Genomic DNA, 23,347 nt, shown 5'->3' on the forward strand with positions numbered 1-23,347 from the left:
TTGAAAGAAAGTGCTGCGTAACCAAATTAATAGTGACAACTGGCCTGCCACAATACTCAAGACAAGAAACGTTATATTGCCATTTCTTGCACAAAAAGGTTAATACTGTATATGATGTAAACAGTTTTAGGATGCTTAGTGCCATACATGCAAATGTTAATAAATAAACGCCATAAATCAATGGGTGGTCATTTAAATGCAACAAATGTTTTCTAGCCAAATGATGGCTTATTACTGCTGTTAATTTGGGCCACTTACATCCTTATGTTCATTTTATTCATATTTACAGCTTTAATATTCATCAATTAAGCAATAAAGACCCCCACAACATAATACTTTTCTTTTCACACAGAGAGTTTGACCTTCAATGTTAAAGAAATCAGGATATCAACTTTGTTGTACTTCTTTTCTTGGTTTCAGAACACATTTGTAGTGTTTACAAGCACTTTTTTTTAACGGTTTGTCCTTCACTGTTGATGTGGCATATGCAGTGTTTTCTCTTTGACTGCAGTGCATGATTGCCTTTACGTATTAGACTTTCAGGGTCAGATACTTTGACCATTGAAGGAAATGTTTGTACAGATAATTTTCCAGTTCTAGAGGCCGTTGTGGCAATATGTTAATGTTTTGCGAATGATATTCAGAATGGAAATGTATTCGCTGTAAATTTAAATAGTAAAAAAACATATTTGAGAGAATAAGAAACCCTTTCAAAACAGTACCTGTAACATTGAGATTCATCCAAACTCTTCACTCTTTTGTAAAAATGAAAAGATAAAACATGTCTGTAAGGTAATTATTTATAGTAGCAATGTAACATAAAGACTAATTGCAAAACATATATTTTAATGAGTATATTATAAGTATAAAGCATGGGACATGTTTATTTTTATAAACAAATATTAGACAATGTTCTCTCATCAGCACTTGAACATTTTAACATCCTGATAAACATTTTCTGTGGTTGTCATTGTTCAGTTGCTTTGCTAAACTCTGTGGATTTGTCTGTGTTTCATTCACACGATGAGCCTCATAGCTTAATCCATTGTTTCTTCATGTGCACGTATTCATTCCTGTCTTTATTTGCTGTCAATGATCTTGTCGTCACTGTGGTCTTCTGTCTGTGTACAAAGTTAACTCATGTTTTATGAGCAATAAAGTATATTATATAAACTCTTTCAGAGAATTTGGAAATGACATTGCATGCGGTAAACTTGCCGTAGTGACAGGCTGTCCATTAGAATGACTTTAAACAAATGACATCATGTAAAAGATAAATTGTCCGGAAACATCTCTCTTGCTGCTGCCAGCAGGTTTTTACTGCTGTGGTTGTGTCATTCATTTGCCTCTGGCAAAAACTGATGTTGACTCAACAGTGCAAACCTTGACAAAACACCAACTATTGACAGTAAAATGGTTTTGTGTTGTTACCATTTTAGATAGGTTTACTGTAATGTTTGTTTTTTTGTGTCATTTGTATTACTGCATTTGAAAAGCAGATTTAAGCTGGGCCAACCAGACAGGGAAGCCTCTTTGCTAAAGACATTGCAATAAAGTTATGATAATTTACAAAATTGGAAACAAGAAAGATAATCCACTAAATACAACTGTCTGCTTTTACACTCCACCCCACTCCACTCCACTCCAAACATAAACATTCAGTAAGATGCCACTGTAATAGTTAGTAGGTGCTTTATTGACAGTAGTGTAGACAATATGATATGTCACAGTAGGAAAAGCACAGGGGTAAATAATCAAATTAATGATGACTGAATTCCATTTTGCTGCTTTAGTTTGAGAGTCCGGTAGGCTTTTGTGCATGCTCATCACTGTTACACAGTCATGGCTTGGGATACATGAATAAATCACAGCTTTAATATTATTCGTAAGACCTGTTCTTCTCATACTACTACTACTACACAAAATGTTTGCTGTGCCTGTGAAAATTCTTTATAGCCTACTTACCACTTCTGCATTTGGGTGAAGCACATTTGTTAGTCCTAAAGTTCGCCATGTTGTTTCTGAGGTCCTGAAGGGAGTGCCAGGTACTTGCCAGGGGTCTCTGTCCAAAATAACGTTGTTAAATACTACTTTGTATAGGCCTAAATCATATCCAACACCAAAGATCTCAGATAGGGCTAATTACAGTCAGTGTCTTGGCCTACATGTACTACAGTGCCCTCCACATGCCAGGAAAGGTGGTGAATGTTCTAGGAGCCCCCCATTTCCAAAGGACCCACGGTAACGTTACCTTAACGCCAACATCCGTGTTTATATGAAAAAATTTAGAAAATAAACTATTTATTTTAGGCAATATGTACAACTCAAGGACAAGGGGCAGTTCAAACTCGGTTTATCTGTACAAGTACGTATTAGCGTTAAATCACTTTGCGCTTTTCATTGTATTAGCATATGTGTACGGTGGTAAGCACTAGAAAGAAGAGACTACCAATGAATGTACCTTGCTCGCTCACGTGCCCCTGTTCTTGGTACAGTCGGTACAGTCTATATGACTCTATGCAGAGTGATAGAGAAAGGCTCTATGCAGAGTGATAGAGAAAGGCTCTGGCTCTATGGCTCCTCTGCCCAGAATGACGTCATCGCGGCAGAACGTAAGTGAAAACGTGCGCGCCGCCTGGGAGGAAGAGCCGCCGCACGCGTGATGTGTGGGACATAATGGTGGATAGGTAGGGAACGCACTACAGCTCGATAAGAGTTGCACATCAACTGTTGACCAATTTCCAGTTGTTGTCTTGGACCCTTCGATTCGACTGACTCGACAGCTGCTCACTGCCTGCTCGGACTGAACGACGCCTTTGACCGCAACAAAATGCCGAATATCAAAATATTCAGCGGTAGCTCACATCCGGACCTGTCTCAAAAAATAGCAGACCGCCTGGGTCTCGAGCTGGGGAAGGTTGTTACGAAGAAATTTAGCAACCAAGAAACATGGTACGTTTTTTGCTGTTCTGGCTAACTTACTTTAAAGAAGCTTATAATGAGAGATAGGCTATACCTGGTACGCATATGTTGTAGACTAGCGACATGTAACCATAATGTTATTTGAATATAAATGTGGTGTCATGGTGATATTGCCGCGCAGTGTTTTTAGGAACTTGTAGTTCACACATGGCTGACGACTCATGCTAACTAACAACCTATCTGGGTATTGTGAGCAACAAAACCACCTTAGTTGCCTCAATAAACTAAAACTATGATGTCATATCATCAGATATTATATGACACTCGAGACCTTCTGACTCAGCATAGTGCTTTTTAACCCAGGTTCCTATCACACGCCATTGTTTACTCTGCCTCATCTATATCCTGCTAGAAGTGCTGTTTATCTTGTCACCTCTCTCCTCTGGCAGCGTGGAGATCGGGGAGAGCGTACGTGGGGAAGATGTCTACATTGTGCAGAGTGGCTGTGGCGAGATTAATGACAATTTAATGGAGCTGCTGATCATGATCAACGCCTGCAAGATTGCCTCTGCCTCCAGGGTCACGGCTGTCATCCCCTGCTTTCCGTATGCCCGGCAAGACAAGAAGGACAAGGTGGGGGTGAGGGATATCTATCTAATTACTTCTGTCATGCCATCGTAGGGCTGGTCCGAATACCATTTTTTGAGCTTTGAAGCTTCGGTAGTAATGAGCATCGAATATTCGAAGCTTCGGAACATATTATTATCTCTAATAAAGGCAGGAATTTCTGTGTCTGTCTGTTTGTTTGCATTTTGATTATTTTGAGAACCTTTCAAACAAACGACTTCACAAGGGAGTGCAGCAGTGTCGTATTTGGTGCAATATAAATAGACAGGCCAGACACGTTCAGAATTAATAAACTTTTAACCTCTCAAGGATCACCGTCTCGTCAACGGGACACTTTGTGACTGGGGGCGTCGCTGTAACCTCGATAAAACTTCCACTCATGAGCGTTTTTATAACTTTAAAGCATTAAATCTTTAAAATATAAAGCCATGTGCACAACTGTTACAAAGTAAAAGAAAATAAAACAATTTAGCCGTAATCTGCGCAGCCGAGAGTGCATGCATACCTGTTGTCGTTGTCCTTTCAGCAACAAAGTGGTACAAAGTGGACCAAAACTGGATTTTCATAAATCCCCAAGAGTCCAAGGAAATGTAATATCCAAGCTTTATATTCCAAAACGATCTCTTCGCCTCACAATGTTGAAGTTTCTGGCCGAATCACAACGGAAAAACGCGAAACAGTTTTCCATTTCCGCACTTGTTATCGCCGCTAGCTTCTCTGCCCAGCTTGCTAAATGCTCAAAGTGGGCGCGGCGTCATCGTGTACCGACAGTATCTTCTTCTTCTTTCTAGTTTATTGGCGTTTGGCAAACCAACTTAAATGTGCATTACCGCCACCAACTGGACTGGAGTGTGAACGAGAGATAAATGCAGAAAATAAATAAACCAAAATTAAAAAAAACAAATATTCGAATGTCAAATTTTTAAATCGATACCAACCCACCGAACGAATATTCGAATATTCGGGTCCAGCCCTAGCCATTTGCCATCCTGCATCATGACAAGAAGCCTGCAGTCATGTCCCTCATGGCTTTATTTTTTTTGTTTGTTTTCCTTTCCCTTATTCTGTATGCTTTGCTGAATCAACAGCAGTTCCCATCTCTGTTCTTACCTTCAGCTATTTGCCTGTTATTTACTCCCATACTCATTCCACCATTTGAATGATATTGCATGAATTGTGTTGAGTGTTTACACTATCAACTACCAAATCTAAATTTTAATTAGTTTTTGTGATGCAGGACTAGATATCATCCAGGATTTTCTTTTGAATGTGTAGCAATAAGTGTCCTACTATTCCCATATTAAATCCATATTGTAGTTATGCCAAACACCTATAATTTGAACCTTTTGGACTGTTGTAGCTGAGCAAAATTAAAACGTAATGCCTCTGTTTAGCCATTCTATGTACATACTGGTGATTGCATCACCCACTGTATTGTAGTATATTGAAAGAGTGGATGTCATACTGTAAATATTTTTATATGACCAATTTTAAGGTGTAGCGTCTAAAAGGTTGTAAAAACTGACTGTTAAAATTTCACTGAATGGCTAAGCTCTTAGTTAAGTGTTATTTTTAGAAACAAGCCATGCTTGCCAGTTCACTTATTCCATGTGACTGATGAGATCTATTTTCATTGCAGAGCCGTGCTCCTATCTCTGCCAAGTTGGTGGCCAACATGTTGTCAGTGTCAGGTGCTGACCATATCATCACTATGGACTTGCACGCCTCACAGATACAGGTAAGCAGCACAAAAGCAGTCCTAAACAGAAGTCCATCTTATTCAGTATCCTGCCATTAATAAAAAATTCCTTTTGGGTAATATTTTTACCTGCATTATAAACCTAACTTTCATAGCCTTACGTTTATATAGATGTCACCAAAGGGAGACATGGGCCTTCTATTGGTCCTTTGTTCAGCTCCTGTGACCCCAGTCCATATTCATCTATTATCTTTTTCCAGGGATTCTTTGATATCCCTGTTGATAACTTGTATGCAGAGCCAGCTGTTCTGAAGTGGATCAAAGAGAACATCCCTGAATGGAAAAACTGCACCATCGTCTCACCCGATGCAGGAGGAGCCAAGAGGTATGCCAGTGGCACTTGCCGTACTGTAGGTCTTCTACCCTTGAGCGTGTCCTCTGGAATTTACTTTAGATTAAACTTTTGTTGGCTTTACTAATCTTTAACAGGGCTCTAATTAGACGTGTGCATGTACAACTTGATACACTTTGGCATGCACACTAGCTCTAACTCGTGGACATTTTACTTTCCCTTTGCAGGGTCACCTCAATAGCAGACCGGTTGAATGTGGACTTTGCCCTTATTCACAAGGAGAGGAAAAAGGCAAACGAGGTGGACCGCATGGTTCTCGTCGGAGATGTGACAGATCGGGTCGCCATTCTAGTGGATGACATGGCTGACACATGTGGCACAGTCTGTCATGCTGCTGACAAGTAAGCCCCTTTTATGTACCTTCTGTGGTAAATGAATTGGTAAATAAATTTGGAACTTCACAGCATAACAAGACTTGACCACCACAGGCCAGTCATATGGAGCTTTGTAATGCATAATACTGTTTCTCTCCCTTAGACTAATTTCTGCTGGTGCCACCAAGGTGTATGCCATTCTAACCCATGGCATCTTCTCTGGCCCAGCTATCTCACGCATCAACAATGCCTGCTTTGAAGCTGTAGTGGTCACCAATACAATCCCTCAGGAGGAGAAGATGAAGCATTGTCCCAAAATACAGGTCAGAATTTAATTTTTTTTTTTTTTCCAATGTAAAATAAAAAGCAATTTCCAGAGCCCAAAGTGAGTAGTGTATTATATAAAAAGTTACTGCATTTAAAGTAATATGAAACAAAGGTGAAAATCCTCAGTTTGAGAAGCTATCATTTTGAATTGGTATTTTTACTTGATAAATTACTTTCAAAGTCTTCCTTCAATAAACAAATCATTTAGTCTAGTTATATTCACAACATCTCATCCTCTCTCCCTTCAGGTTATTGACATCTCCATGATCCTTGCAGAGGCCATCCGTAGAACTCACAACGGCGAGTCTGTGTCATACCTGTTCAGCCATGTCCCCTTGTAACAAATGGTGTCTCCCATCTACTGTGTGCTGTTACACCAAATAAGAGAAGAGGGAATACCCCCAACCCAAACACAACCATTAGCAAAGATTTGCTAACTGTGAAGAAGAAAAAAAAACAAAACAAGAATGAACTGTCATGTCTGTTACTAATGCTGACCCCCCCTCACTTGAGTCCCTTCCTGTCTGGGCACCAAAGCAATCGCAAGCTACCAATTTAGGCCAGCATATTTATTGTACTTGGATAAATAAGTGTTTATCCACTGTGAACTTTGTACTCCCTTTCATAACATATGTGCCATTTTTCCACCACGTGGTACAGCTCAACTCTACTCGCTCTTTTTTTGTTTTTCCATTGGCAAAAGGTGTGGCTAGTACCGCATACTTTCTTTGGTACTACCTTGGTCCATGATTCCAAGCAAGCTTAGGCGATACCAGAAGGTGGAGTTAAAGTACTGCAGACCACCGATTGGTCAGAGAGAACCGTCACTAGTGCGACACGGGACATCGTACGCATACCCTTGTTTTTTGTTTTTGTTTTTTTTAAATAGGCAAGCTTCCATCAGTAGCGACCGCAATTGTTTTTAATTCACTTGACCCAGATTTTTTTTTTTTTAATTGCAGCCCACAAAACTATGCCGTACAATTGACTTGGAGCAAACGTTCCTCTGTGTGGTTGCTGATAAAATGATTCAGTAAGTCTTGCGTTGAAGATTTCAGTCACAGCCGTGTCATGTGGCGGCGCTATGGCAATATCAGCTGAGAATCCGCCAACACTGACGGGGTACTATCCACAGTGGACAACTGAAAGAGAGAAGTCCTGGTACCAAAACGTGAGCAGAGCTGTATCATTCAGTGGAAACATGGCATTGGGTACCAAGTTTCTCCTGACCATTTTACCTCTCCAGGAGTCATTTCAATCTGTTGTCAAAGAGCTTGTATAAATATCCCTGGCAGGTCCCAGTGGTCAGGAGAAGCATCTGCCATGTAAAGCTGTTATAGTGCTTTTTGTTACAATGAACGAGTGTAGTTTTTCATGTTGCTCCCATGTCAACTGCTGTTTGAAAGATTATAATTAATGAAGTGAATGTGTATTGAACTAGTTTACAGTGCCACTGAAAAGCTCCACTCAACCCAAGAGTGCCTCAACAGTCTGAAAGGGAATGTTTTTTTTTTTTTTTTCCTCCGGTCATCTCCTCCCCCTCCTGTTTAGCTGTTTTTTATTTTCTCACTGGATGAAGAACTTTTACATTTCTTATCAGGCTGTTAAAGATGTTATAGGAGGTTGCTTTCAACTCTTGAGGTTCCCTCCATTGAGTGGGGTCTACCCAGTGTCCAGGGTTTACCCTTTTTAGGTTCTGAGCTGAAGGTCTTTCTATAGAGAAGCTGTCAGGTTTTTAGTTTGGTGTCTCTGCAGGCTGGAGCTTCCTTTTAGAAATGTTCACCTGCTAATTTTATTTTCAATTATTGTATGTCTGGAGGAATAATTTGCATATTCCAAACCTTTTGTGTTTACTTTTTCAGTAGGGTGAATGTGCCAGTTATCTGAGGATGTGTTCTTAATAAAATTAATAATCCTTAAAATCTAAAACCTGGCACTTATTTTTTCTGGTATTAATGCATTAACCTGCAGGCATATAACTATTTATATCTGCCTATAAGCTCAATATTAAAAAGTTACATACAACCAGGATCGTAGAGGGGAAATTATATTGTTTATATAATTATTTAACCTTTGTGTTGTCTTCGGGTCAAATTTGACCCGTTTTCTAAATGTCTGTATTGAAAATATGGGTTTCTTTTTAACTACCTCATTTTAATTATCCAAAAATAACACTGATGGATGATTCCATCCATACAACGCGCTTCACAAGTATGATATAAGATCGGATCTCTACTTTCATTGAATTTTGGGTGTTTTAAATTTTTTTTTAGCATTTGAAAAAGAAATTAAAATGTATCGAAACAGTATCCTGACTGAACGTTGATATATACCAGTCTGCAATTATCCTTCCTTTAATATTAGCCTAAATTATAGATCATTTTAGCTTTTTAACTCAACAATTAGGTATAATTTCCTATAAATGACGTGTATTGACCATGAGTTACATTTTTTTTTAAAAGGGTAAAACTGGTAATAAGTTGGTGTTAGTGGTGTTTATACATGTAGTGAAAAGAAGTGAAAAAAAAAAAGCAAAACAATTTTTTTAGATTTTTGACCTGGGAGGACGACCAGTGCATGGTCCACTGGAGAACAACACAAGGGTTAATGCACATTATTGCAGTGGATGAAAGCTCATTTCCCTTGGTTGTCCCTGGGCAGAGGACATTTATGGCCCATCAATGACATGATGTCCTTAATTTTATTTTTAGTTAATTTACATTCTACAATTAAAAAATCCCTTGGTCTATATTTTATAGCCTTCCAAGTATTTTTCCTGGTGGTGTGGAGAAGGCTTGCACACTTGTATTTAAAATATGAAATATATATCCAAATATTTAGCATCAATTATTCTAAAAAGGTAAAGTAAGAAAAAATAAATCATGTTAGTAGCAGGTTATATACTTACAATTCCTGTTATGTTTTTTCACTTGCTGGTAACGCCCTTGTTCCCTCAGAAAGAAAACACTTTGATTGATAGACAAAATAACCAATCGCCGACCACGTGACGTAGACCGTCTTGACCAATAGTTATTCTAGAAGAGGCGGCCACCGGCTGAAAGCTCAGTAAGACCCATAGGGTGCGATCTCCCATCTTGACACTGTTACACATTGACGAGGTTTTACCGTTATTTGTCTGGTTTCGGTTAGAAGTGAGTAGGAAGGAGTAGTTTCTATCCTAACTGGACGAATAACCAGAAAGTATCCCTCTCCACGTGCAGTGTAAAACAAGTATACGTCTTTATATTTCAGCAATGAACGGAGGAAAATGAAAATAGACACTACGCTTTTTTTGCTGTCCACTGACAAGTGGCTGGGTAAGTAAATGTTATTTCTGTTTTGGCTTTAATGTTTCTGATCAAAGATTATAATTAATGTTATTGTGTTATGCATTAATATACTATTTAAATGTAATTTCTTTTTGATGTGGTTTTCAGTTTCATTTTATTCATTCATTTACAGTGCTAAGCATAAGTGAACACACCCATGCTAAAGTTGACTAAAAAGAGGAATAAAAAAATCATCTTTTGGAAACTGATCTTAATGCCTTGATTAAAAAAACGGAGGAAAAAAATCTTCTGTGAATGAATAATGGATTGTAAATAAATAAATGTTCTTCCTTAAAATACAGGGGGCATAAGTATACACAGCCCTATGTTAAATTCTATAGAGGCAGGCAGATTTTTATTTTTAAAGGCCAGTTATTTCATGGATCCAGGATACTATGCATCATGATAAAGTTCCCTTGGCCTGGGGTACTTTCCATAACATCATCTCTCAATGCAAATCAAACCAGCTATTAGGCTAACTGAAATAAAACTGAAATAAAGGTTGTATTTTTCCTCATTTTTTTTTTAATTAAGGCATTAAGATCAATTTCCAAAAGATTATTTTTTTTATTCCTCGTTTTAGTCAACTTTAGCATTGGTCTATTCACTTATGCTTAGCACTGTATATTATGAGCAGTATGACCATCCTGTGTAAAGATTTTTCTATTTTATAGACATGTCACTTTACCTAGATGTGTTATGTTATGTGTTATATTATTAAGGTTATAGTGTGAAGTTTATTATGTGGCTCATTGCATGAGTTGTGTATCGTAGTAGTTAGCTTATGCTAAGATAAAGAAGTAGATCAACAGGAAATAGCCGTTAGAAAGTGAAAATGTTATGAGAAGCAAGAAGGAGGAAGATGCAGTTAAAACCACAAAGAGAAGAGATTGATCATTAAGAGGCAGGGTTTTACTTTCAAAGGCTGAAGGGATACCTAGGTTAACATACACTGCATTTTCACTTAGTTTTGATACCCACACCTGTAAAGCTATAGACAAACTTCTCTTGATGAATGAGTACTGTAAAGGTGGCCTTAACTGTTGGGACTTTACTACTTTAAATCATACATTTAAAATCAACTGGATCAGACGATAACTCAGGTGTCCAACTTCTCTGTGGAACTTTATCCCCAATTACATCTTTTCTTTGTTAAGTGGTCTCAACTTTATTTAGATCTGTAACTATAATATTGACAAAATTCCCCTCAAACTTGCTTCTTTTAAACAAATGTTCTTGGCCTGGTCTTTAATCTTCAAACATAATTTTAGTCCCCACAGATTTTATATTTGGAACAATAAATATGTTTTATTCAAAAATAGATCAATTTTCTTTAAACAATGGTTTGATAACAATATTTTGTTGGTCAGTCAATTATTATATACCAAGACGGTTAACTTTATACTTATTCAGAATTTATTCAGCAGTATGGTATCCCTGTTGCTCCTAGGGAGTTTTCGATGTTATCCCTACAGCTGTAATTGCGCTTTTTAGAGGTTTTAGGGCTGATGGTAATCTCCCTGTTTTAGGTAATGTACTTGATACTGATGTTGGTAGAAGTTGCTTCTCTCTGTAAGAATATTAACAAAATAATGAATCAACTTTTTCAGCATGACATCATTAGTACACCCTCCTCTTTATCACACTGGTCCAGTTTTGTTGAAGCTATGTGTTGGGACAAGGTCTGGCTTCTGCTGCAGGAGTTTTTTCTGACGAATAAAGTCAAAGAGATTTCTTTATTTCTTCATAGTTTTTACCCAACCAACCACTATTTACAGAAGCTCAAAAAAGACATTAATGTAAACTGTACATTCTGTGGGAATCAAAGAGACACTCTTGTGCATTTATTTTGGTTACACCCTCATACTTAATTGCTTTGGAGTAAACTGTCTCCATACTTAGCTGATCTTATTTACCCTGATTTCTCCTTGTGCTGGGAAAATGTACTTTTAGGTTTCATTAACTATGACACAAATCTCACCTCTCAATTTTATTTAATCAACCTGATTTTAATGTTGACCAAATTTTACATCCATAAGTCCAAATTCCAAAATAAAACACCTAACTCCATAGAGCTGTCCATTCACATTAAACACTATATTTCTACTATATCCTGTTGTAGTCATGAGAAGGCTGTTAGAACACACACACTATTTGTACTTTTCAAATGCTTTATGTAAATTGAATTGTTTTCTTTCTTTTTATTATCGTTTTATTTTTAGTATCTCCCCTGGCGTACTTGACCTGTTTGTATTGTATACACTCGTGGCTGTATAGTAGTTATGTGCTCAAAAGAAATAAAGAGGCCCAACACCTGATGTGTGTGTATGAGACAACAGTCTGCCCGGAGACAGGAGGAGGATGAGAGTAAAGTTGAGGGACAGGTCAGAAAACGGGGCTCAGAAACTGGGAGGCTTCGTGGACTGAGCTTCGTATTTGGTGTCTGGTTGCTAGGGATACTTAGTCTCTCTGTGAGCCTGCATGCATTTTGTAATACTCAAAATACTGTTCAGTAAAAGTAGAATTTAGAGAGATTATTGGAGTCAAATTTCTCTGGCCTTCCGCTTTCCCCAAAATTCACTACACCCATATTAGGGCAACACTGAAATGATTTGTGATTCTATTTTTACTCAGCTCAAGGATGGCAGGAAGTCCGGACGATAAACAAGATGAAGAGGGCCTCAAGGACCCAATGGTTCGTTTCCACAGCTTCTTGCACGGGGGGACTTCCAGCTTGCTATCCACCTTCATCGTCTTCCCTGTCTACAAAATTGTTTTCCGTCAACAAATCCACAACACCCCAGTTTATCAGGCAGTGGGACAGCTCTACAAAGAGGGACCTGCAAAGCTCTTCAGGGGCGTGACCCCACCATTGCTGATGAAGACCCTGAATGGCACACTGCTCTTTGGCCTCCAGGACACCCTCCTCCGCCAGCTCTCCCTGTCATCGCAAAATGTCATCTCCACCTCTGCCCTTCCTGCTCTGGCTGGGTTTGGTGCAGGTATGGTAGAAGCTGTGGTTTTTACCCCTTTTGAGCGTGTCCAGAATGTGTTGCAAAATGGCCAAAATGACCGCCAACTACCCACCTTAAAGAGTGTTCTTGTCAGGCTGAAGGCACAGAGGCTAGCCTTGGGCTACTACAGAGCCTTGCTTCCCATCACAGCCCGGAACGCTCTTGGCAGCTCCTTCTATTTTGGCCTGAAGGGGCCGGTGTGTGCTGCCATGGAGGGACAGGTGCTCTATCCAATGGTTTCCTCCTTCATCTCAGGGACGCTGACCTCCGTGGCAACCAGCTTGATTCTTTACCCACTGAATGTGCTTGTGGCAAACATGCAGGCAGAGGTGGGAGGGGAGGTGAAAGGGGTCATGGCTTGTTGGAGGATGCTCTGGGAATCTCGGCAGCGGAGTGTGGCTCTGCTGTACAGAGGAGGTTCTCTGGTTATTTTGAGATCATGCATTACGTGGGGAATCACCACTGCTATCTATGACAGGCAGCAGAAACGTTCAGGCTGAAGAGATATCATTGGGCGCCCAGATAGCTCAGTTGGTGGAGCGAGTGCCCAAAAATAGAGGTTAACTCCTCGATGCAGCGGGCCAGTGTTCAGCTTTGACCTGTGGCCCTTTGCTGCATGTCATTCCCCCTTCTCTCTCCCCTTTCATGTCGTCAGCTGTACTGTAAAAATAAGGCCGAAAATGGCCCAAAACAATAATCTTAAAAAAAGAAAAGAGACATCGTTGAAAAATGTTTTTACTGTGTTTTTTTTACTGGTGCGTAAACAGACATGTTGCTCTTTCAATTTGCATTCATCAGAAAACACATCCTATTATCCCCTCTTTCACAGCCGACATTTTGACTTGTCATAGTAGGAAAAGCACAGGCATTATACTCCTAAAATTAAAGTTCCCATGACATGGTGCTCTTTGGATGCTTTTATATAGACCTTAGTGGTCCCCTAATACTGTATCTGAAGTCTCTTTCCCGAAATTCAGCCTTGGTGCAGAATGACAGACACAGGGGGCAAGGTGGAGAGTGGGGGTGTGGCCTTGACCAACTGTCACTTTGCTCGTTTGAAAGCCATGATGTCTCTCTCTCATGGGTGGGCCAAATTCTCTGGGCGGGCAAAGCAGAGAAAGGGGAGGTAACCTTGCTCCTTATGACCTCATAAGGAGCAAGGTTACCTCCTTCTTATGACCTCATAAGGAGCAAGATTCCAGATCGGCCCATCTGAGCTTTCATTTTCTCAAAGGCAGAGCAGGATACCCAGGGCTTGGTTTACACCTATCGCCATTTCAAGCCACTGGGGGACCATAGGCAGGCTGGGGGAACTCCTATTAATGTTAAAAATAAAGTGAAATCATAAAGTGAAATTTTCATGCCATGGGCCCTTTTAATGGCTGGGATCTATTCAAGTGTCCCAATAAGCCGTAAACAGTTAGCCAACATGAACAATACCAGGAACCTGAAACTGATACAGCTAAATAGAATTCAGCCATCCATTCATTCGCACCTGGGCTTTTCCTACTGTGACATGTCAAAATGCCTTCTGTGAAACAAGGACATAATCCATCACCTGGTTCAAACCAATACACACAGCATATATATATATATATATATATATATATATATATATATATATATATATATACACACACACACACACACACGGAACAAATAAAATGGGACACATACACACACACACACACACGGAACAAATAAAATGGGACACAGTTGCTCAGTGGTGCCTTACCACAAGAATGTCCTGGTCCAGAATCTGTCTGCCAACTGGAACCTTTCTGTGTGGAGTTAGCATGTTCTCCCCATGTTTGCTTGGGTGTCCATATATGCAGGTTACATTAGCCAACAATAGCCTCAAAGTGCATTAAAATATATATAATATATATTGTCATACATTTAAGTGATGTCTATGATGTGTTTTCGTGCTATTGTAATTGATTTTTGTCAAACCATGTCATGTCATAAGCAGTCCACTAGATGGTACTGTGTTAAAAAAAATAAAAACATGATGGACTTCCCATATTATACATCCAAAATTCTTCCACGCAGATATGGGGAGGAACAAAGGCATGCATCAAGCGTGTCCAATCAAAATTCTTCCTCTAAACTTTGGGAGCCAATGACAGCCAGAGTATCAGTGTCCATGTTGTTGTGCAGGGCGTGTTGTCTCTACTTAAACCGTTGATTTTGCAAGGATTACGCAGACGCATTTTCATACAACAGAACCTGCGCACCTCTGCTCCAGGTAACGTTATTCTGGATTATCTCTCTTTGTTAGCTCGTACATTCAAGTAGACACGTAACCACTGTAATGTAATGCAAAAATCATCATCAATTCTAAGAAATAATTTTAGGTTTCAAAGGCTTATAGTTCGAAAACTCGTGTTTTCAACATTTTTGTCATAGACTTTCCATTACAGTTAGCTAGCTAACGTTACTGTTAAGGTAATGTCAATTCTGTTACTGGGATGTCTGTGTATAGTACTGCATTTTTCTGCACGGAAGCTGTTTTAAAGTAGTCTGTGTGTAATGTGTTTGTTCATTGTGAGCAGGACATGTTGTTTCTTTTGACTGGATTACATAACTCCAGAGTTCCGCCCAGTACTGTCTTTTTTTACATTGTTGGGGAAGCTACTTTGAAACCATAACTGCGCAAGCTACCAATTACTTCAAACCGGAAGAAGTTGAACTATATCCAAGCTACCCTATGGATAAATCCATAGACTGTATAAAATAGGCGAAATCTAGAGACTTTTAAGAGACTTAAAAAAATAATGGTCGTTTTTTTTTTTTTCTTGCTTTTTTTGGGCGTCGCTGCACCCGCAGGTTGAGGGTGTGCAGAGAAAATCTTGCAAAATTGTATAATTTATTGTTATTATTATTATTATTATTATTATTATTGTTATCCAATAAAATATTTAAAATAAGAAAAAAGAAATGGTTCAAACTACTTTTGTAAAAAAGATCAAATTTTACATGTGATACAAAATATAAAATAAAGGTCACATGCCAGCAAAATACCCCACTATTCATGGGAAAATGCAAGGAATTTCAGCTTTGCTTTGGTTTTGAATACAATGTCAATCGGACTCCCAAGTGGGCATATTGCACCCATGCGGCTATTTCTCTGAACATTTGTTAATGCGTAGCAATAATGAAGCTTTGTGACTACTTGACACCTAATATATGGAAGTATATCAAGGAAGGGTTAAACTCAAAGGCAGCTGGACTTGGTTAAAGGTGCTCCAAAGTCCAGTTGCCATTGAGTTTAACCCTTCCCTGGATAACTATGACCTGGATGACTGAGAACCTTCACTGACATAATATGCAAGTTAGTTTTACAAATTCAGTTTCAAAACATAAAAAACTATAGCCATTTATTGTTCACAGGTGAGCTGACATTCCAGCTTCCCATACCGCCCCAGAGACCTAAACCTGTCCTAAACTAAAGTGGCTGCCTGAGGAATGCATTGTCTGGGCATGCCTTGACAGCAGTCAGGATGAGGGAAAAAAAAGGGTGTGGGGCTGGTTAAATGGGGTTAAATTATAGTAGGGAAGCAATGGTGATAATAAAGTTTAAAAAAATATATAATTCTTTTACTTTTATGGGCCAACATTATTTGAAGTTTCACTAGAACCAGAGACGCCCCAACTCAGAGTAATTTCCTGTATCTGTGTCACATGGGTTTCTCCACTGCCACGCCTATTTAGGAGACTAGTGGCAGATCCTGAGTGTATTTTTTATTTTTTCCAATGGGAGAAGTGAACGTGGACACAAGATTATGACCGATTCTTTCGCCCCATAGTCACCTAAGTAAATATAGGACCCATTTTTCACAAATTATACCTCCTGAATATTCTGACACTAAAATGGCATTTTTCAGACAGACCAATCCGGAGAAAACTAACTTTGTTCAAGACCTATTTCAGTCTCAAGAACAAACTCATGAGATCTGGCAACACGGATAAGCTAATGTTTGTGAATGCCCAATCTAATTTTCATCTTTTAGTTGTGTAAATATCTAATGTTAGCAAAAGAAAATGTTAATACATTATCCGAATAGCATTCATTACATTTTCAAATGAGGTTACTCCCACCTAGGAGACAGGAAGTGTGTAGTTGTACTACCAGCAAAATATAGTTATTTGTTTAATTACGTGGAGTTTATTACTCCCCAATACTGCGTAAAAAAATAAATAATGCTTTGTTTTGATTTATTTTATTTTTTTTTTGCTCTCTCACTTTTCTGCATTAGAAATCTTCCAAAATGAGCACCAAATGTCCAATCACTAAGGAGGTGCAGCAGTTTAAAAAGGAAAGGCTAAATAGTACTGAAGTGGTAGAAAAAAACCCTCTCCCAACGACGCAAGGTAGGTGTTAAATCAATAAAAATCTATATTGTCCCCTCTTGATCCAGGTTTCCTCATCTCCTTGTTCGGTATAGTTCTACTCCTCCCTGCCTATCATCATGAAAGGCAACTGCAAACATTGTCTACTGATTAACTGCCAGTACACGCCCAACCCTGAGAACTCGTCCTTGTTCTGCTTAATGCTAACCTGTTCAGAGGGAAAAAAAACATTACCCCATTGAAACAAATGCAGCTTCATGCTATCCAGCACTGTGGAGTGAAAAAAGCAAATGGTTGCGCAATGAATCAGAGGCCCACATGATGTACTGTACAGTAGAAAAGCCTCACTTCAGATTAAGGTGTGATTTATTTAATTTTTATTTATTTTTTTAAAGCAGCAGGAGGAGAGTTAAAGTAAAAGTGTTGCAGTATGCTCATCCTTTCCTTCCAGAGGTTGAGAGGCTCCCTGCTGACTGATGACAGGCACCCTCCGTATTGGCATTGAAGCAGGTGGCGCTGCTGGTGCTTGTCAGCTGTTTCTGAGTCTTTAACTGTGATCTTTCCCGGGAGAGCTGTGCTGTGTTGCATTGCGCAAGATGCTTTTGAGTTGCGTTATGGGAAATTAAGAATCCAGTGTTTTTGAAGTTTGCCCCAAAAGAACCCCAATACATGAACATTTAAGATATCTCTTTTAGCTTTTGATTTTGACATATTTATCTTAATGTAAATCTTCTTTGACAAAGTTTCCTCTTTTTTTTTTTTTTTTTTTTTTTTTTGAGTTTCTGAACTTTGTAGAAGTGCAGTGCTAAATTGCTAGAATACCTCTTAATTATATGCACACCAGTCAGTACACACCTAATAATTCAGAGATGATCACCTGACCATTGACTGCTAATTCTGGCATCTCATTACTAACAAAAGCAAACTCATGAGTGGAACCATATGTTTCACCAGCTGCTGCATAGTCAACTCTTACCCACCATCTAGAATAGTTGACACTGCTGCTTTAGATTATGTGTTCTGTGGTGTGTACATCAGAGTTGGGGGTGTGTTTTTTTTTTTTTTTTTTGTTGTTGTTTTTTTTTAAATTCATTACTACATAATGTTGTTGTTTAATCAGTGCTATATCAGTTTTCTTTCTCGTCCTGACAACAATTTAGGACTAATCTTTGATCTCAGACTCCAGTTTTAGATTGATCACCTCATCTCTGTCTGTCTCTCTTGTAATCACACAGTAATTGAAGAAGAGAAGATAGCCATGGAAGAGGAAAGTACCTGAAAAATACCTGCCATGATTTCTTTCTTTCAGTCCTGCCCTTTTACCTTCTCTCCCTCCAATTAGAAATCATGTCCATCATCTCCGTCTCTGCCTCTTTTTTTTTCGGGGTGCCTCTGTTTTTCTTGAATTTCTGTAAGACTGTGCTACAAGTAGAAACTTTGTAGAAAACATGGTTGTCTTGCTTTGTTCTTAAATCTTGGAGAAATGTTATGTCTTCAGCAAACCTTCCCACGCAGACACGCATTCCTCACAAAACTGAAGCATTTCATGTTCCAGCTATGCTCTTACTTCCCTGCGGATGGCTTGATTTGTATACATAAATGGGATTGTAATGCAAACTTCTTGAGTGATAAAAATAATTATGGGATCATGTGTTCATGCTTCCGCCAGCATCTTTTTAACATTTTTCTCATGCATTGTTAATAGTCCAAATTTGTGCTTTGACTCAATCATAATTTCTGCTCTTTCTCTCACTTTTCTCCATTAGAAAGCTGCCAAAGAGCCACTCAATAAGGAGTTGGAGACATTTGACCCACAAGTGCTCAAAAAGACTGAAGTGCAAGAAAAAAACCCTCTTCCAACTGCTGATGGTAGGTGTTGAAAGGCCCTGACACTCCAACCTGACTATCGTCCCTCAGACAGTCTGGCGAGGTCAGTGACTCGAGTCTGTTCGGTGTGTTCTGTGCCGTTGTCAGTCGGCGGAGCCGTCGGACTTCATTTGGGCCGATTTGACTTGTTGAATTGGAAGGCAGGCAGTCGGACTCAATGACCAATCTGATTGGTGGCGTGCTAACCCGGAAATGACGAGCGGGATGAGCCTGACGAGCGCCTCTCAAAATCTGAAAAATATTTTAAACTGACCTTTGTCGATCTGTAATGAAAACAAATTCTGCAACTGCATGGCCTATTTCGCGCTTAAAATGTTCCCAGAAACACGTTTTTGTAAAATATGAGCTCGTATTCTGAAAACGCCGCCATTATGGTCGCTAGACCCACGTGGTGCGTTCGTCTAATCAGCTGCCAGTTTTCATTTTTTGGGTGACGACAATACAGATTAACATCACCTGCTGTTATGGAGCCGTATTACGTCTTGCGCAGAACATACTCCCAAGCTGGCGTTGCTTCGGTGTGCTCCGAGGCACTTTTTTGACCAGCTCGGGGAGGCAGTCACTCCTGACTGCCTTTTCTGCCAAAGGTCGGCCGTCAGGTTGGCGTGTCAGAGCCTTAAGAGAAAAGAAGTGTGCTCTCAACAAAAAGTTCATTCGCTTTAATCTACTTAGGTTTAAGCTTGTCGTCAGTTCCTTGTTTCTACATAGTTCCACTCGGCCCTGCCTATTAAGAAAGATAAGATAAGCGTTGATCCCCAGAAGGGAAATTCGGGTGTTGCAGCAGCACAAAGACAGAACTAGGTACAGATAAATACAGAAGTAAAAACAATGAAAAAATGAGTTGTATACAAGTAGAATAAAGATAGAAGTAAAAATAGAAACTACACAACATTTCCATACTGCACTTCTAGATTTTTTTTTTTTTTTTTTTTTTTTTGTTTACTTTATCAGAGGGAGCTTGGCATTATGGACTGCAGTTTTGTCAAAGATCCAAACCCTTTCTTTGATCATAAATGGGGTTGGGTACCGAAACCCGGTTCCACTATGGAACCGGTTCCTACGCAACCGGTAGTATTCGGACTGGATTAGAACGCAAATTTCAGTTCCTCATTTCGGTTCCACTTAATGTGTCGACTGAAATATTTTCCCTCGGTCACTCAAACGAAAGTAACAATATCACACTTTGTCTGTAGTCTACCATTGGCTAGCTAACGTAAATGTAGGCTACTTTTTTAAATGCCACATTTTCCCTCTGGGCTCACCAAAACAGATGTAAAAGCAGAAAAAATGCGTACTCTTATGAATGGGTCCAACACGGGTTGAATGTGCTTCGGGCAGGTCCACGTTCTATACATGTTGTGAATGACATGTCTGTATTCTCACTGCGCTGTATTTTTATGCATATGTACGTCCCAATTTTGTGAATGCGATATCTCAAGACCCCCTGGAAGGAAATGATCTGAAATTTAGCATAAATGTCCACTTGGACTCAAGAATGAACTGATTAGATTTAGATGGTCAAGGTCACCTCACAAAATGCTTTTTTGGCCATAACTCAAGAATCCCTACGCAAATTATGACCTTTCACACAAATGTCTTAAAGGATACAATTAGGACCTTAATACCCAAAAAGGTCAAAGGCCAGTAATTTATTGATAGAGGCTGACTTCACTGTTGACATCATAATGTCTCAAATCACTTTTCTGGCCGACCTTGAAACTGTGGTGATTGTATAGTGTATGTGTGTGTCATTCACATTTGCCAAATAAGGGGCGCCCAGATAGCGCAGTTGGTAGAGCGGGCGCCCATATATAGAGGTTTACTCCTTGATGCAGCGGGCCCGGGTTCAACTCTGACCTGCGGCCCTTTGCTGCATGTCATTCCCCCTCTCTCTCCACTTTCATGTCTTCAGCTCTCCTGTCAAAGGCTAAAATGTCCAAAAAATCTTTACAACAAAATATTGCCGAAGAATGCATTTTTATTTTATTATTGCTCAAGTCGTCACTACATATATTATGAGTCTGGATAGACATGGATGGGAACTGCAACTTAACGAAATCTCTGAATGTTGATTTAATCTACGACTCAGTTATACATTCATCACCTCTGTCTGTCTCTCTTGTAATCCCGCAGTAATTGAAGAAGAGAAGATAGCTTTGGAAGAGGTAGGTACCTGCCACGGTTTCTTTTTTTCAGTCCTGCTCTACCTTCAATTAGGACTCATGTCCATCATCTATGCCTCTGTTTTCTCTGTAAATTTCTCCTTAAAACTATGCCTCAAGAAGAAACTTTGTAGAAAGCCTGGCTTTGTTCTGGAATCTTCTGTAAAAATGTTATGTCCTCATCTAACCTTTTGTCCAATGCAGACACATTTTCCCCACAAAACTGAAACATTTCATTTTCCAGCTATGCTCTTACTTCACTGCGTTCACTTCTTTGGCCCTGATGTGCATTTTAGATTTTCTTAATCTCTTTAATGACCTCCCATAAATGCAGATCAAAGTTCAAGTACAGCATGTGTTCTTCCCCGTACGCACTATTGTGGAACTGAATATCTGTAAACAGTACAGTGTAACATGACCCCACATTAGAGCTGTTCATTGTGAGCAGGTAGGCCTAGTTGCATGTTGTTACTTGTGACTGGCATACATAACTCCAGATTTCCGCCCAGTAACGTTACTGTCTTTTTAAATTGAGGTGGTGCTGGATTTGGATACCTGTATGGGATTGTACTGCAGACATCTTGAGTGATGAAATGATAATTGGTCATGTGTTCATTCTTTCTCGTACATTTAAAATCTGTTTTTGATTTTAATCGTCATTCCTGCTCTTTCTCTCTCCCACGTTTCTCCATTAGAAAGCTGCCAAAGAGCCACTCAATGAGGAGTTGGTGCAGTTTAAGACGAGCAAGCTAAGGAAGTCTATCACGAAAGAAAGTAACCATCGTCCAACTGCTGCGGGTAGGTGTCAAAGAGGGCTCTCAGTAAAACTATATCATCCTTGAGCCCGGGTTTTTTTTTTTTTTTTTAAACTTTAATGCAATGTTTCTTTCAACATCTTCTAGACAACTGTTTCCATTACACATGTTGATTTTATTTATACATATATACATAACAAGAACAGGAACTGCTAAACGTGTGTGTGTGTGTGTGTGTGTGTGTGTGTGTGTGTGTGTGTGTGTGTGTGTGTGTGTGTGTGTGTGTGTGTGTGTGTGTGTGTGTGTGTGTGTGTGTGTGTGTGTGTGTGTGTGTGTGTGTGTGTGTGTGTGTGTGTGTGTGTGTGTGTGTGTGTGTGTGTGTGTGTGTGTGTGTGTGTGTGTGTGTGTGTGTGTGTGTGTGTGTGTGTGTGTGTGTGTGTGTGTGTGTGTGTGTGTGTGTGTGTGTGTGTGTGTGTACTGCAAACATTGCATTACTGATTAACTGCAGGTACACCCAACTTCCTGAAATCCTATCCTGATGATGTCATCAGGGTTAGCGCTTAAGACTTGAAGACTACACTTATCACAGAAAGCCTGTGTCACAAACTGGGAGTGTGGGCTTTAAAAGACTTGGGCATTTATTTAAAAGATGATATTGAGTTGTATTATAGGAAATGTAGGATACGTTTTTGAGCTTGCCCCATACTAGACACAAGTGCCTCTGTAGCTTTGATTTGTCTTGGAAGTGCAGTGCTAAATTTGCTAACGTACCTATTTAATAATTGGCACTATCTTGTTTTACCCACCATCTAGAATATTTGACACTGCTGCTTTGGATTATAATTGTTTTGTGGTGTGTACATCAGAGGTTGTTGTGGTTTGTGTGATGGTAAATATTTTTTTTTTTTCTCTCTCTCTCCCCTTCTCTCAGAAATTGAAGCAGAGAAGAAAGCCATGAAAGAGGGGAAGAAGTAAAAGGGGAAACACCTTTTCATGATTTTTCTTGTTGAGACCTGCCTTGTTACCTGCTCTTCCTCCATTTAGGAATCCTGTCCAGCATATCTGCCTATTTCTGTGTTTTCATGTTTTATTAAATGGTGTTTGGGCTGATCGTATGGGTGAAAATTCTGTCTGTAATCCCATGTAAATTAAAGAAATGGGTGTACTTTATTGTGCTTTTTCATGCTGTTTAGAAAGGACTGAATGGAGTAATAAAACGATGTGACAAGTTAATAAGCGTTTCCATTCAATGAACCTTTAAAAGAATCAAAGTCTTGTAAGGTTCCTTGTTGCCATGCAGGAAATGTTCTAAAAACGCATGATTTTGTTTCTTTTATAATAAAAATGGATCGCAAACGTTGAGTTGTTTGTGTATATTTTGTCTTGCTAAACTTTTTTTTTTTTTTTTTTTAAAGCATATTAGACTGATTTTCATCAGGAAAAAATAGTGTCTAATGTAAGCTGGACAATCTGCTCTCCAATCACAATTTATTTCATGTCTTATGCCAGAAATATGAAACTGCATCCCAATGTTAAACTGACAAAC

General features: G+C 39.2%; 3 protein-coding genes and 1 long non-coding RNA gene across 5 annotated transcripts; 3 read left to right on the forward strand and 1 right to left on the reverse strand.

Annotated features, from left to right (window-relative positions):
* Window positions 1-887: 887 nt before the first annotated feature.
* Window positions 888-2,659, reverse strand: LOC114562938 (uncharacterized). Its single transcript, XR_003693556.1, has 3 exons — window positions 2,462-2,659; window positions 1,966-2,062; window positions 888-1,121 (listed from the first exon to the last, which is right to left on the reverse strand). It is a non-coding gene; the product is annotated as an uncharacterized LOC114562938 (long non-coding RNA).
* prps1b (phosphoribosyl pyrophosphate synthetase 1B) lies at window positions 2,618-6,758 on the forward strand. Of its 2 annotated transcripts, none has more exons than XM_028589646.1 (7): window positions 2,618-2,952; window positions 3,372-3,561; window positions 5,189-5,287; window positions 5,509-5,633; window positions 5,828-6,001; window positions 6,138-6,297; window positions 6,550-6,758. In XM_028589646.1, exons 1-7 carry the CDS (start codon window positions 2,831-2,833, stop codon window positions 6,640-6,642), a joined length of 963 nt encoding a protein of 320 aa, XP_028445447.1. In that variant the 5' UTR covers window positions 2,618-2,830; the 3' UTR covers window positions 6,643-6,758. The 2 variants fall into 2 exon arrangements, with proteins under 2 accessions (XP_028445447.1, XP_028445448.1); XM_028589647.1 differs by having other exon boundaries at window positions 3,372-3,555.
* A 2,623-nt stretch (window positions 6,759-9,381) lies between these two features.
* Window positions 9,382-13,374, forward strand: LOC114562672 (solute carrier family 25 member 53). Its single transcript, XM_028589238.1, has 2 exons — window positions 9,382-9,618; window positions 12,265-13,374. The coding sequence occupies exon 2, from the start codon at window positions 12,272-12,274 to the stop codon at window positions 13,142-13,144; it is 873 nt and encodes a 290-aa protein (XP_028445039.1). The 5' UTR covers window positions 9,382-9,618; window positions 12,265-12,271; the 3' UTR covers window positions 13,145-13,374.
* A 1,410-nt stretch (window positions 13,375-14,784) lies between these two features.
* Window positions 14,785-23,163, forward strand: tmsb1 (thymosin beta 1). Its single transcript, XM_028589239.1, has 7 exons — window positions 14,785-14,892; window positions 16,904-17,018; window positions 18,233-18,264; window positions 18,764-18,866; window positions 21,018-21,049; window positions 21,742-21,844; window positions 22,733-23,163. The coding sequence occupies exons 2-7, from the start codon at window positions 16,916-16,918 to the stop codon at window positions 22,774-22,776; spliced, it is 417 nt and encodes a 138-aa protein (XP_028445040.1). The 5' UTR covers window positions 14,785-14,892; window positions 16,904-16,915; the 3' UTR covers window positions 22,777-23,163.
* Window positions 23,164-23,347: the final 184 nt, after the last annotated feature.

This window comes from Perca flavescens, chromosome 10 (genome assembly GCF_004354835.1).
Source record: "Perca flavescens isolate YP-PL-M2 chromosome 10, PFLA_1.0, whole genome shotgun sequence".
In the NCBI taxonomy this organism is placed as follows: Eukaryota; Metazoa; Chordata; class Actinopteri; order Perciformes; family Percidae; genus Perca; species Perca flavescens.